The sequence below is a fragment of the Alligator mississippiensis genome, chromosome 3 (assembly GCF_030867095.1).
Source record: "Alligator mississippiensis isolate rAllMis1 chromosome 3, rAllMis1, whole genome shotgun sequence".
In the NCBI taxonomy this organism is placed as follows: Eukaryota; Metazoa; Chordata; order Crocodylia; family Alligatoridae; genus Alligator; species Alligator mississippiensis.
The window spans coordinates 236,908,441-236,922,489 of record NC_081826.1 but is presented as its reverse complement, the minus strand read 5'-3'; the positions used below and the strand labels follow the sequence as shown (position 1 = coordinate 236,922,489).

The 14,049-nt window shown below is 42.3% G+C and overlaps 1 protein-coding gene across 3 annotated transcripts in view; it reads right to left on the bottom strand.

The window, feature by feature from the left end:
* CHD1 (chromodomain helicase DNA binding protein 1) overlaps positions 1-14,049 on the bottom strand; it is an 83,889-nt gene that overhangs the window by 4,116 nt on the left and 65,724 nt on the right. For 2 of the 3 annotated variants that reach the window (XM_059724990.1, XM_014597253.3), the window contains 2 exons: positions 13,053-13,193; positions 2,188-2,366 (listed from right to left, as the gene is read on the bottom strand). In XM_059724990.1, the coding sequence (XP_059580973.1) occupies positions 2,188-2,366; positions 13,053-13,193 (320 nt within the window). The remainder of the gene's footprint in view (positions 1-2,187; positions 2,367-13,052; positions 13,194-14,049) is intronic. The other variant, XM_059724991.1, reaches the window with a different exon arrangement.

Below are 14,049 nucleotides of genomic sequence, written 5' to 3'. Positions count from 1 at the left end.
ATTAAAAAGTTATTCATTTTGTTCTTATTCATAGAGTCGGAAGGGACCCCAAAGGATCATCGCGTCCGACTCCCTGCCCCAATAATGATGATTCTCCTATTTCACTTACAAGAAATATAGAATTACTTACTTCCTCCATTGTTTAATTTGATCAGGATCTGTGTATTCTTTTAGACACTCAGTGATGTGATCCCCAATGCAGCTACCTACTTAAGGAATCTAAGATGGGGCCATATGTGTTTTTAGTTTTAAAAGTAGATTTGATTTGAAGAATTCTTGATTAGTCAGAAACCCTGTAGTCTATTGAAGACATTTTGCTTCTCCATTATGTGTGTGAAAAGAAACTAAGTGGGTGCTCCTATGTGGGAAAGCAAGTCTGGAACCCTACTGATTCAAGGGAGTGAGGAAAGGGAATTTTCTTGCTGGTGCCCCTGATCAGCTTTATAAGCTAAGACTGCAATGAAGAATGTTTTTACTGAGAGAAAAATTTGGAAGACAGGGAGAACATGGAAGTGGCATTACCATGTCTGAAACTAACTTCTTCTATCTGGAGGAAATAATGAGGGCAGCCCAAATTTATGGCCCATGTTTGAAGGTCAGAAACACGTCTTCATTACCAAATATGATGTTTCTTCAGAACTTTGTTTTTTCCCTGCAACTGATTCCATATAACCATGATTTAGAGATTTGTATCTGTAGACACAACTCGGATATAATCTCGGGTGCTCCTTACAGAGGTTTAAAATAAATAAAAGAAAGAAAAAAATAAAACAGACTCTTTAAAATTGGTGTGCCCCTGTGCCGAGCCCAGCACATACCCAAAGAAGCATTGTGTTAATTGGACCTGGCTCGCCCAATGTCTGTATAGATCAGGTGCTTTAATGTGGCTTTTTTTGGTGCTTTTATCTAATAGTTGATTGAATAAGCTTTCAATAAAAGTGCCAAAAAGTCCCGCTGAAGCATTTGATTTATACAGACGCTGCATAAAAAGGTAAAACTAACACACTGCTGCGTCAGGTAAAGCACTTTTTTTTGTGTTCATGTTCATCAGCAGGCAAAGGCATAATTGTTGGAAAGCTAAAAATGAGTACTTACTGCTCATCCAATACAAAATATTGTCTTTGTGTCCAGTGAAAAGGCAGCTGGAATTTGCAACGCTACTGAGTAATTATAAAACCATCTTATAAGCATAATCTGTGTGTCATGGATTGGTAACATTTCCTAAAAAGTTCGTGGTAGTAAGGTGTTTTATAATGACCTCAGGTGGATAACCTTAAATGCTAGAACATAATAGTTTACTTAGGTGGTAAGCATTCTGGGGAATGGATCTTACTTTCACGTTTGTATTTAAAAGCCTAACAAAATGCTGGAATAATAAAGTAAATAAAGGCAGCATAAGCATTTGTAGGCTAACAACTACTTTAGGGGATGTTGCAGCATTCAAGGTAAAATTTCTAGAAGATCTGGAATTACATTAAGTCTTCCTTTCACTGGACTAGAACTAACTTGATAAGTTTTCTTTAGAAATGTATCTATATAAACTGAAAAGTATTACCTCTATTTTTAACTTGACAGAATAATGATAAAATCTTTGGTTTATAATTCTGTACAAAAACATCTCCAGAAATTCTCTGGTGGTCTCTTAACTTTTATTTTATATTAAAATATATTAGTTGTAAAGCATATTTACCAGATGGCACTACGATAAACACAAAAGTAAATTAATTTCTGCAACCGAATCAAATCATGCTAATTTAATAAACAAAATTCAAAATGGCTCTCAGAAAATGAAAAAATAATCAAGAATAAAATTTAGAAGCTACCTTGGTTTTGAGAAGTTAGCACTCAGACTATCTACAAATTAATATTAATTACTCAGGAATTTGTTCCGTTGTTCACTTCATTTTTGTTTATAATAAGAGAGAGAGAGAAAAAAGAGAATCTACCTAGTTAGCCAACTACAGTTTACAGTACCAGACAAGTCCAGTGTGTCAACAACCAAGAATCCAATTTCAAAGTCCAAAGGAAATTTATAATTATTTTCTTACAAGTCCTCAGGTGGCATTTGAAAATGTTAAAAAATAGATATGAGTCATAAACTAGCAAAACTGTATGGAAATGTTTTTAAACAACAGAATTAATGATGCATTCTCCTATTTCACTTACAAGAAATATAGAATTACTTACTTCCTCCATTGTTTAATTTGATCAGGATTTGTGTATTCTTTTAGACACTCAGTGATGTGATCCCCAATTTTGATCAAACACTGTCTAGTATGCTCCAGCTGTTCCCTTTCTGAAAGGCCTTTCTCTGGTCTGTCTAGCTGCTTCAGTGCTGCCTTGACAGGCCTCATTCTTTCTTTACACTGAAAAACAGAAAAAGGTGTATACAAGTCAAAGAAAAAGCCACACTGAATTCTAAAACATGACCCACCCCTCACTGTAATATTTATATAGGCAAGAACACTGCTATTATAAGCCAAATGAAACACAAGTCTTTGCTCACAGCTCTTAAAACTCCTTTTTATTACAGTTTTCTTCTGGAAAATGAATAATTTAAATCCAGTTGGAAATTCGTTTCTCTATGAAAGCATTATACCATACGTAACTAAGCTGCTCAACTTTAAGAACGTACAGGTTTAATTTATGAGATTTTCTTAGAAACAGATTACATATGGACACAATAATTCTGAATATCAACATCCAAATCTGCTGTGTTTTCCTTAACCTTCCCTACAAATGCAAAACACAAGACCTGATACAAGTACTATGAAAAACATATAAATTGAACATGAAGATCATAAATGGAAGCGCTTGATAAATCTAGAATAGACCTGAAGCCTAGGGGATGACATGCTGCATAGGAAATGATCCGCATTTGGAATTTAGAAGAGAATGTGTTGGGTCTTTGTTTAAAGGTGTATTTACACTGCAGTTGGTATTGTGATAACATCTCATGCAGATGCACCAAAACTAGTTCTTAATGAGACACCTTGGGGATGGGTACTGCTAACAGTATAGCTGTGGTAGCATGAAGCTCAGTGCAGGCTAATCGCACTACTTAACTGCTTACCAGATATTGCAGCCAGCTCCCAAGTTCTATAGTACCACAGCTTGCTTATTTAAAACTAGTTCAGGAACATTTACATGAATGAAAGCAGTCACTATTCCGATATGTAGACATACACTAAGTACATTCACATTTGGGGACTAGCCTATGCATAACTAAAGCTTTGGCTTCTTGTACTAAACTTCTAATATATTATTGGTAAAAAGAAAAGGTTATGAAATCACATCTGACACCTTGTAATCAATGACTCTATGATTATCATTCTTCATTTTCCTGTTACTATTCTTTGTATTGCAGTATTATTATTCTCTTGTACTTCTAGGAGTCCCCAGCACTGTACAAGCACAAAAATTAATCCTTTTTATTTATTTCAAAGAAACTCTGCTTTGTCACAACTCAAGCTGGACTGTCCTTAGTAATGAAGAAGAGAAATCCTACCTCTGTATAAACCATGGCATGCTATTTTAACCTTGAGCCCTTTCCCCAGCAGAAAATACATAATGAAAACTGTCAGAGGCGGTGACAGATATTTCATTCCACTGTTCTAAAGCCAGCAGCACACACTGAACTTTTTAAAGAATTCTGCTTTTACCATTTGACTTGTTCTGTCATCCGGGAGAAAAGGAAACATCTAGAGAGAGACTGTTTGGTAGTGGGTCCCATATTATGTCAAAGGAAGAGTGAACATAATTTTCCTATTTTTGCCAACAAATCAATCATTAAAAATCAGGGTAGACACACAACTGGAAAATGCCACTCTCTTTGCACCAGCAAGCACAGAACTGGCTTGAGGATGCCAGCTCTGAGATCTGGAGCTCAACATGTATGACTAAACTGTCTTTGATATTAGCAGGAAAAGGAAAGAATTGGGGGAGAAAACGGAATCAAGAAATTTCAGTATAGAAAAGATTTTACTTTTAAAACTCAAATGCCTCATAAATATTGGAGAAAAGTTGTGTTGAAATTACTGAAACCCTAATGTTCATTTAATAATCAATTCTGATCTAAAAACATGTTACCAGTTTATTATATTGTACAAAAAGCACTCATTTTCTCTTATATTATTTCTCCCAAATATTTTTCAATGTTCTTGGGACTCCTGCCAGCCCTGCCTGCTCCCCCAGCCCTGCTCTGCCCGACCCCACCCCCCACCTGCCCCCCAAGCCCCCACAACCCCTGCTCTACCTGGCCCCCCCCAACCCAGCATGCCCATATCAACCCCCCCCCCCCCCCCGCAACACCCCCACCCCCTGGAACTTACTGGCAGTTCAGCAGCCGTCTCTGTCACTGGAGCCCCACCCACACAGCACGGGGCACAGCGACAGCCCCAGCAGCCCCAGCCTGGGCCCTCTGGCAACCTGCTGCGCTGTGCTGCGCAAGGGGGCTCTGCCAAGAGGCCCCGGAGCCCCCCAGCCCCAGCTTCTAGGGTAAATAGAGGCTTTTCTGGTTTTTTTGTTTTGTTTTAAGTGATGGTGCCTGGGGTTGGGGGGGAGGGGGCAGCCATGGGGGCCTGGGGGTGCAAGTGGGGGATAGGGCTGGGCGGGCCAGCCATTGGGAGGCTGGGGTGGGGCATGTGGGCCTTGCGGGGGGGGGGGGGATTGGTAGCCCCTGCAGGGGCCATTTGGTCCCTGTTGGGGGGCTGTAGCCCCTGTGGGAGGGCAGCAAAATATGTATTCATGTATTCATGAAACATGTATTTAGAGTTCACTTTATTATTATGATAGACACTGGTAGGCTTCCACATTGCTTGAACACTGTAGATACATCAATAAAACATTGCCCAACTGATCACTATCTCTGTCTCACTGTCTCTCTCTTTATAGCAGGGTCTTTTGTTTTACTTGTGGAGGAACGTGGATTTTGGGGTATTTTACAGAGTGACTTTGGGGTTTTTTTTATTTTTTTTTATTTTTCAGTTTTCCAATAAGGAACACCAGAATTCCTGCTAAGGAGGCTGGCGACAGAACCCTGCCAGCTCAGAGCTGGCACCTTGGACCCAGCTGGCTGTGGCTGACCTCCTGGCCAAATGGGACCAGGAGGACATGCTTTGACAGTTCAAAGCAGGCCGCCACACCCGCAACATCTTCTGAGCGATAGCTGCCCAGATGGCTGGGCAGGGGCACAAATGGCAGTAGCACTGCACAGAGGCCAATGCTGCAACCACATCCCACTGGCAGCTGGCCCAGAGGAGCAGATGCCTCTACTGCCTGTGCAGTTCCCATCTGGGTCTCGCAGGTGTGCAGCAGGTCACAGCCAGGCAGCAGCCCCCACTGCCAGGCTGTTGCAGTGGGTAAAGGGTGCAGGAAACTCTCAGGACTGCTTCAGCAGTCTAGCTGGCACAAAGGGTAGTTTCCCCAGGTATCAGTTGGCTGGGCCCCAGAAGCTCCTGAGAGCGAGTAGCCCCGAGCTACTTGCCAGGACAGCTTTTTGTACTGCTGGGGCCAGGGCAGGGCAGCTTTTTATACTGCTGGGGACAGCACAGGTGCTGGCCCCAGGCTCTAGGTCCCCCTGGCTGCAGATCCAGGAGGAGCCAGGCAGGGTTATTTTGCCCCAAGCACAATTTGCTCCTCAACCAAGTGCATGTCCAAGCACGTGTGATGAGGCAAAAAGCCCTGGCTCAAATTTGCACCGCTTCTATTTGAGCTGCTTCAAGCGCACATGCTTGGACAGTCCCACAGGGGACAATAGTACTTGTTAAATTTGTTTGGTGCAAGATTAACCTGCAGACGCTGACCCTCCTTCCCTGCCCCCCCAAGCAGGATTATTCCCTAGTCATGTATTATTCTGGTCTTTAGGGAAAAAAACAAAACAAATGAACAAAAAAGCATAAATGGAGTAGAATTCCATCTCAACGCAACCAGAAGGGGAGCAGGACCTGCACCAGGAAGTTTAAAGCAGTCTCCATAAATCTGCCAATTGTGCCAGCTACGAGAACAATGGACTGAGTTTAAATCCCAAACTGATTCCATGCTAACTGAACTAAAAAAGTATATTTATAACAAGATATTTTAAAGCACCATTTAAACGCTAGATGTATCAAACACAGGAATTTGTTAAAATGTTAAATGAGGTTATACCAAACTTTTACCATCCAAGCAAAGCTTGATCAATTTTTAACTGGAATCTTTCAGTATGTTGTTTGCAGACTACATTTCATTTTAATAGAAGAACAGAGGTTCCTATTTATTTTCTATGCATCTTTCAGTATTTTGTATACTTATATTATTCCTCCATTATTTTTCTGTCATATAAGGAAAATAATCCCAATATTTTCCACTCTGTTCATATGAATTTCTCCATGCTCTTAATCACTCGTCAGCAATTTCTGAACTCTAATTATATGTTACCCTTTTTGAGACTGGGTGACCAGAAGTGGATCCAATATCCCAAATAAGGCAGTATTATTTTGTTATCTAAGAAAATATCTTTTGTACATATTGGCGAATGCTACCATATTTTTGCATATACAACCTGCTCCCACATATACAATGTGTCTTGCTTCTGAAAAGCATTAACAACAACAAAACTTATTTGCAGAGAAACTTAGTATTATCAGCTAGAGAGTTAAGCCTTGACCCCCCCCATGTGCTAGATGGGAGCCACACTCAATCCATCTGAGGATGCCATGTCTGGGACCACATACTGAGTTTGTTCTGGGGGCCTGGGTCTGGGCCCACGTGCTGGGTTTCCAGCCATCACAGTGGGTCCAGCTGCAGACTAACCGTGTGTTCTGGCCAGAGCTGGTGAGCAGCATCATATTATCCAGTTGGGGGGGGGGAGGGGGGGGGAGGTGGACTCCCTATAGGTTCGGAAATTTGGCAGTGGAGGACAAGTGGGCATCATTAGTTGCCATTGCTCTCCTGTTGCCAAATTTCCGGACCCATGAGGAATCCATATTTCTCAGATACAGTCCAATTTCCACAACCTCATTTTGGGGAGCAAAGGTACAAAATATATGCCAAAATACGGTCTTTCCTGTATTTTTCTTTACCCCATTCCTTGTCATCCTAATTTATAAGTGAAATCATTTATGGATGCTTTAGCAAGCTTCACTCAATCCTGTATTATACAATTTATCATATACATCTCTTGAAATAAAAATGTTTACAAGCATCAATCCAGATGAAGAAGCAGCACATGCCCTGTAATCATCCATTCACCTTCTTATGCAAAAACATGACTTTCAATACATCCTTGAAAGTCAATTATTAGATTTATAAAAGGAAGCCAATTCCTAATCAGAGGGCTATCCAAGGGAACAAGCATGCCCACTTTAAAGCTGTGGGTTTAAAGCATTCCTCAAGGATACCCCCCCACAGAATATACTGCAGGAATCAAGCACAGAAGTGACAAACATAAATGACAAGGACACAACAAAAGTAATTTTTTTTTCAAATATCTAGCCAAAACACAAAAGAAAGAGGCATTCCTGCCCATTATACTACTTGAAAACCCAGGATAGTTCAGACTACAAACCACCTTGACAAAATAATAATCTTATACATCCTTTGTTAATGGGAACAGACACCATTGCTGCCAATAACCTTTACATCAACCTGCCAAAACAAAAACTTTATTGTCCAACATAAGCCTCATTAAAATTGTTTTCACTTATGTTCTAGTCTTGGGAAGCCAAAGATTGCACTACTTATATCTAAAGAAAGGCAAATGAAGAAGTACTTGTCATATGGATACTGTTGGCAAAACAGCACAAAATGCTTACATCAGTCAGCAGCTCAACACAAACATGTTGGATAGTAACAGAAGTCTGGGGAAATCTGCATGCCAGCACCTCAAGGCAGAGTAATAATTGCTTAATATCATTCCCGTGCACCATTCCAGGGGTACCAATTCAATAAAGTACTAAAGCATATGTCTAACTCTGAGGACATGAGAAATCCTATGGATTTTAAAGCCTTAAAACAGGGGAGGTCAACCCATGCACATGTGCCACAAGTGGCATGGGCAACCTCTGTTAGGGAGGGATTGGGGATCAAAGTAACAGATATGGTAGGACGCAGAAAGCTTAGGTAGGAGAAGGGATCAGAGTGTAACTTGGGGAAAGTAAAGAGCTTAAGTTGTGGCATACCTGCCAAAAAGGTTGACTCCCACTGTCTTAAAACATAGTTTCATAGTTAGTAGGGCTGGAAGGGACCTAAGCAGATCACCAAGTCTGACCCCCTGCCATGGGCAGGAAAGGATGCTGGGGTCAAACGATCCCAGCTAGGTGGCTGTCTAGCTTCCTTTTGAAGACCCCCAGGGTAGGGACGAGTACCATTTCCCTTGGAAGTTGGTTCCAGCTCCTAGCCGCCCTGACTGTGAAGTAGTGCCTCCTGATGTCTAGCCTGAATCTACTCTCAATCAACTTATGGCCGTTGTCATAAGTTGATTACTTATGGCCCAGGATTACATGGCCCAGGAGAAAACAGTTCATAAAACGTGCCTGAACCCAGCTGTTATTCACAGATCAGCCAATATCAAGCAATCAAACCGGAGCAATAGCAAACCTTGGTCTTTTTCTATGGAGCATACAGATGCGTTTCTTTTGGATGAGGAACTTGCAACTGCTTTCTACTTTTGCTAGCTCTATTTTAGACTATTACAATGCACTTCAGAGTGAAACATCTTAAATATACTTACAAATTGTAACTGGCACAGAATTAGACACACGCTTATTGAGTGGTATCTCTTTTCATACGCATAACTAGTCTATAATTTACAGTGGCTGCCTACTGTTACTGGACTGACTTTAAGATGCTGGTTTTGTCTTATAAACCTCTAAACAGGCTGGGATCCATCTACCTCTCTCAGAGATTTCCCCTGTCCCTCTAATACTGCTAGGGTGGTAAAGGCAATTCAGCTGAAGCACCTTTGATATCTGAGATGCAGCCCAGATGTTCTTGCCTGACACTGTAGGACTTTAGAATACACACTTTCTCATATCCCTAACAACCTGAATTAGTTAGATGTCAGGGCATGCTGCAATGCACACTTTTTTTGTGCCAGCTCATGAAGAAGTGAGTGTTGTGTAAGGCTGGACATGTACTTGGGTGAGAGGTTCACTAATTTAAGTTGTTTATGCTGTTGCTATAAACTTAAAGTGATCTTGTACAACTGAGCTTCATTTTGGTGTATTTTTAAGAAATTATCAAGGGCATCCAGAGCATTAGATAAGTGATCTTTATAACACTGTATAAATCTAATAAAAAGGAAAAAATATCTAGTGCATCACTTGCCATATAAGTAAATTGTGAGGAGGCATATATTAGACTAAATCAGACCTACTGTATTTACTCAAATATAAGATGAGGTTTTCCTTGTAATTGGCAAGGGGAAAAAAGCCCCTCATCTTGTAACTCCATACAAGGAAAACTCACTAAACATTATCATTAAACTGCTGCCAAAAGTGGCATGTGTTCAGCAATGGAAACAAACTCTGAAGTTGATTAAATGCAGTCAAAATAGCCCACATTGAGCAAACATGCTGATGGGAACTTATCACAAGGAAAGCTTTATTCAGCTTAAGACATGTGAAAGTGCCCATGGAATGCAGTCCCCCTCACTGCTGTGTCTTTTTCAAGTCATGGTGAGCCACTACTCTGCATGCATTTCAACTTCCTCTTCACTCCTGCAGTTGAACTATGCCTTCCTTTCCCATTTCCAATGATTCCTGTTTCTTCATCAGCCTTGGTATCTGGCAAACATCACCAAATGGGGCCCCAAGCAATTCACACGGAATCTCTCTGTTGCCTCCTCTCAGCCTGGTGTATATTATTCATGTGGCCCTGCCCTCCATGAGGTGAAGCCAGAGCAGACTGCCCTACACCTCACTTGCATATACATTTTTGGAGCATCCCATGGCTCGGGACAAGAATACTTAGTTTGAGGAGTAATTAGCACATGGATCCTTTGTAGGGGAGTATCTGCAGTGTACACACACACACACACACACACACACACACACACACACAGAGCAGTGCTGAACTGTGAAACATATGTGGTAAATCACAAGCCTTTGGCTTTGGACTAATATCATGCATAGTTTGTATTATGTACAAGCAGGGTCCAAAGTGCTGCTCAAAAGTGTGTTTATGTAGTACCTCTGCTAAAACTTGCAGCAGTTGCAAAAGAAGGCAACATGCATTAATTCTGGATGAACTAAGCATATGGGTACTACATGAAAATTACTACAGCTATGTTTATTTCAAGGTCCGTTTTTTCAAATTTGCGCCTCACTTCCATGAGTTCAGGGAGAGCAGAATCTGATAGCAAAGAGAGGGGGGAAGAACCTGCCAGGAGAGAGTTGGGAGGAAACAGAGAACAAAGGGGCTACGTAACTCCCGCAGATTTTCCCTGCTGTTGCAGTGGGAAGGGGATAGATTCAAGACAAACCTCAAATATTTAGATTCTATACCTGGAAAACTATAACAAATTTATAAATTTTCAATATACAGAATCTAATTATGGGGGGGGGGTCATCTTCTTATCAACCATTTTCTATTCTAGTAAATAAGGTATTTACATCCCTTTGTTGATGTAAGTGAATTCAAACAAGTTTGAATTGGTACAGCCTTTAATGATGGTATGTAAAAATTCATAATAAATAAGCTTACTGACTTCCTATCACCTATTTTTCTTACTACACTCTACTTTTAGGGTGACCTCAATAGGAATTCTTTAGATCACTGGAATTTTTTTGGCAGGTGTGCCACAAATTAGCCCTGTAACCTTCCCCAAGTGCCACTCTGTTCCCTTTCCCCTGCTTGATCTGCAGCTCCGCTTCCTTCCCTGATCCCTGCCAAATTTGCTGCTTTCCTTCCTGCATTATCTGCTGTTGTGCTACGTCTCTTCCCCAGTCTGCTGGGTACCACACAGAGGTGGCCTGTGCCTCTTGTGGTACCAGGGCTGCAGGCTGGCCACGCCTGCTTCACACTCAATGGCCTGAATGTAAAAGCATTTATAAATAACATGCTGGTGGTAGGGTATGGATATTGATCATTCTCCATTTGTACAGTGCACAGAGTAAAGACGGACAAAACTTGTAACTTCTACATCTGTTATACTGTGCTATAATCAGCTTTAAGATTCAATTATCATGCAAATTTAATATTAAGATTCAATTAATATACTGCACACACAAGTACTTTTTCACAGTCTTTACATTAACCCTTTATTTTTGGGGTAAGTAGAAAAAAATAGAAATTGCTAGCAAGACTGTCAGGGTTAAAACAGTTTTGGAGTTACAGTAGGACCATACCCTAGGGGCAGCTGTGACACCCCAGGTGGCCACATGACTCATGCCTCCCCAGTAAAGCTCCTACGGGGACCCTCTCTTTTCTCCGTCTGCCACGCCTTGATAGTACTATTCTGTTAAAGGAGACTGCCTTGGGGTCTCAGAACGAACCCTTGCTCACTCTGGCCAGCTGGTAGCCCTTGTACCTGGCTGGCCTGAGTCTTGCCTCATTACTTAGTAGTTGTGTCCCCCTTGCCCTATCAGTGCCTTGGGGCACAAGCTGCCTTAGGTGCTATGTTCGTGGCCCTCTTCCTCTCTTGTAGCCATACCCAGGCCTCGCAGATGTTACTTCATATTCACTGGAGGGGGCTCCCTGGCTCCAATGCAGCTTTTGGCTCTCGGATGCCAAATGCCACCCTTCCTAGCCTTGGCCCCTTTATACTGGCTGCACCCCTCAGCCAGAATGTCCACTGCCCTGCACCTTGGCTCCTGGATCCAAATCCATCTTGCACTTATGTGCTCTGGGCCCCTGGTTCCTGCCTCATGCACCCTGGGCTAGTGTTCAGGGTCCCTGACTCCAGGGGCTGGACTGCCCTCACTGTCTCTGCCTTCAGCCCTCTGGGTCCCTAGCCTCAGGCCAGGCTGCTTGCTGTATCAGCCATCAGGTTCTTGACCCCAAGCTAGGCTGCCTGTCTGCAGAGTGCCCCACCAGGCCTCCACACCTCCCTGGTAGCCATAATCCAGTCCTCCAGTTTCAAGTTAGAAATGCAGCAAACACAAGCAAGCTGCTTCAAAACAAAAAGTTTCCCTCACTGTTGCCTGCAGGCCATACCTCCCTTGAAGGCCTCTTTATCCCAGCTCTCTTAGGTGGCTTGGGTGCTTGCCTCTCTTGTCTCCAGTGGCTCTTCTCTCCTGGGAGTTCCTCTTCCTGCAGCAAGCAGGGGCAGCTTGGGTCTCAATCACTGGGCTTATGTGCCCCGAAGCCCCACCCTTCCTGTGCATGACTCCCCAGCCACACGCTGGGGTTTCTACTTGACACTGATGGCCAGCTGCTTGCTGCAGCACCCAGCTGCTGTCCCCTCAAAGTAACAGGGGCTTTGGCTTAAGTTTAACTGATGATTTGAATGAACAAGGCATCTTACCTCTCAATACAGCTATTTATCCTAAACAATGGCAATCCCTGACTCTATCCTGAACAGAGTCCCGTTTTATGGATGGCAAGGCCAAGGCTCCCTCAGCATTTGCAGAACTTCACTGATGAAGATGAGATGAAATTGGAGAGAATACTAATTGTCTATTGGTGACAGAGACCTATGATGGTACAGTCATCATCTTTTCATGGACACATTTTCAAAATTCATGTTACAGATTATATCATTCCCAAATATTTAGACTATCACTGGAGATCACAAACTGATAGTCATAATATCCCTTAACAAGCTTTAATTGAATGCGAGAATCCATATTCAACATACAGCTCAAAAGTAATGGGGCACACACGGGGCATAAAAAGAAAAAGAGGCTGGTGAATAGTAAATTTTGTGCATTATGCTTATTTGCCTAGAGACAGAATTAAACCTTTAGTACATGGACATTTCTTCCCTGCACTGTTCTGGGATCTCACCGACAGGGATAGTATGTACCACAATACCTAGGCTCAGGAAGTGAACTACGTATGTGGAAACAAAATGTTATAGTTCAAAATGTTACTCTATTTCTTACTATCAGTATTAACAGTAAGAGACTTACTACACTGAATGTCTTCTGATCCAGTTCTTCAGATTCTTCTGATATAGGAACTGGCTCACTACTTGCAGTAATGTGAACTGGAGTATCTGCTAAAAGAGTTTTCTTAGTTTTGTCTTTACTTTCAGATTTGACTTCGTTTGTCTGCAAGTAAAACATGAAAAAAAACCAGATCTGAAAAGGGAATTATAATCTAGGTCTAGAATTACAGTACTAACCAGCTCAATACCATAATTATTGTAGTCTGTTAATAACAAGATAGTTTTCTTTACTACGCACACTGACTGGTTACATTTTTTTTCTTTTCCCTCTCCTTTTTGCCTGATCAGGGCTATGGACAAACGTTACATAAACTGGTTTAAGTGATCAGAAACTGGTTTAAACCTGTAACAGAACAGAAGTTCAGTGCACATAAACTAGTTTGAAAATGGCTGAAACTGGTTTAAGATAAGCCTGGTTGAATGCACTATCAGATTTAACTGATTTGAGTCACACTGGTCCCAGACCCCTTCCTGGTTCAAGTTAAATCACAGTACCCCCAGCACGCCAGCATGCTTTCAAGCCCTGGGCTGGGCTGTACCGTCTGCTCCAGCACAGAAGTGGGGCGGCAGGGAGAAGAGTCGGGGGAGACGCAGGGACTGCTTCCCTCCAGACAAATGCAGGAAGCAAAGCTGGGGTCCAGGGTCAGGGAGGGTGGGGTGGTTAAACTCCCCTTCCTAAAAGTACAGAGCTGCCCTTCCTGTTAAACTTACTGAAACTTAGGGCTGGCTCAGACTGGACTACAAATCCCAGAGGCACCTGGAAGCAGGAAGAGGAAGCAATAAGCAACCCTACAGAGTCCTGCTGCTATGATACTGGACTGAAAATCCCAGAGCCCTTGGGGGCAGCAGGAAGAGGAAGCAAACACACAGCCCATGCTGGCTACATGCAAGAGCCATGCTCTAGCACCCCACAGCTTCTGACCTGAGCCACTGCAGGCATGTGGCTGCATTTCCTGAAT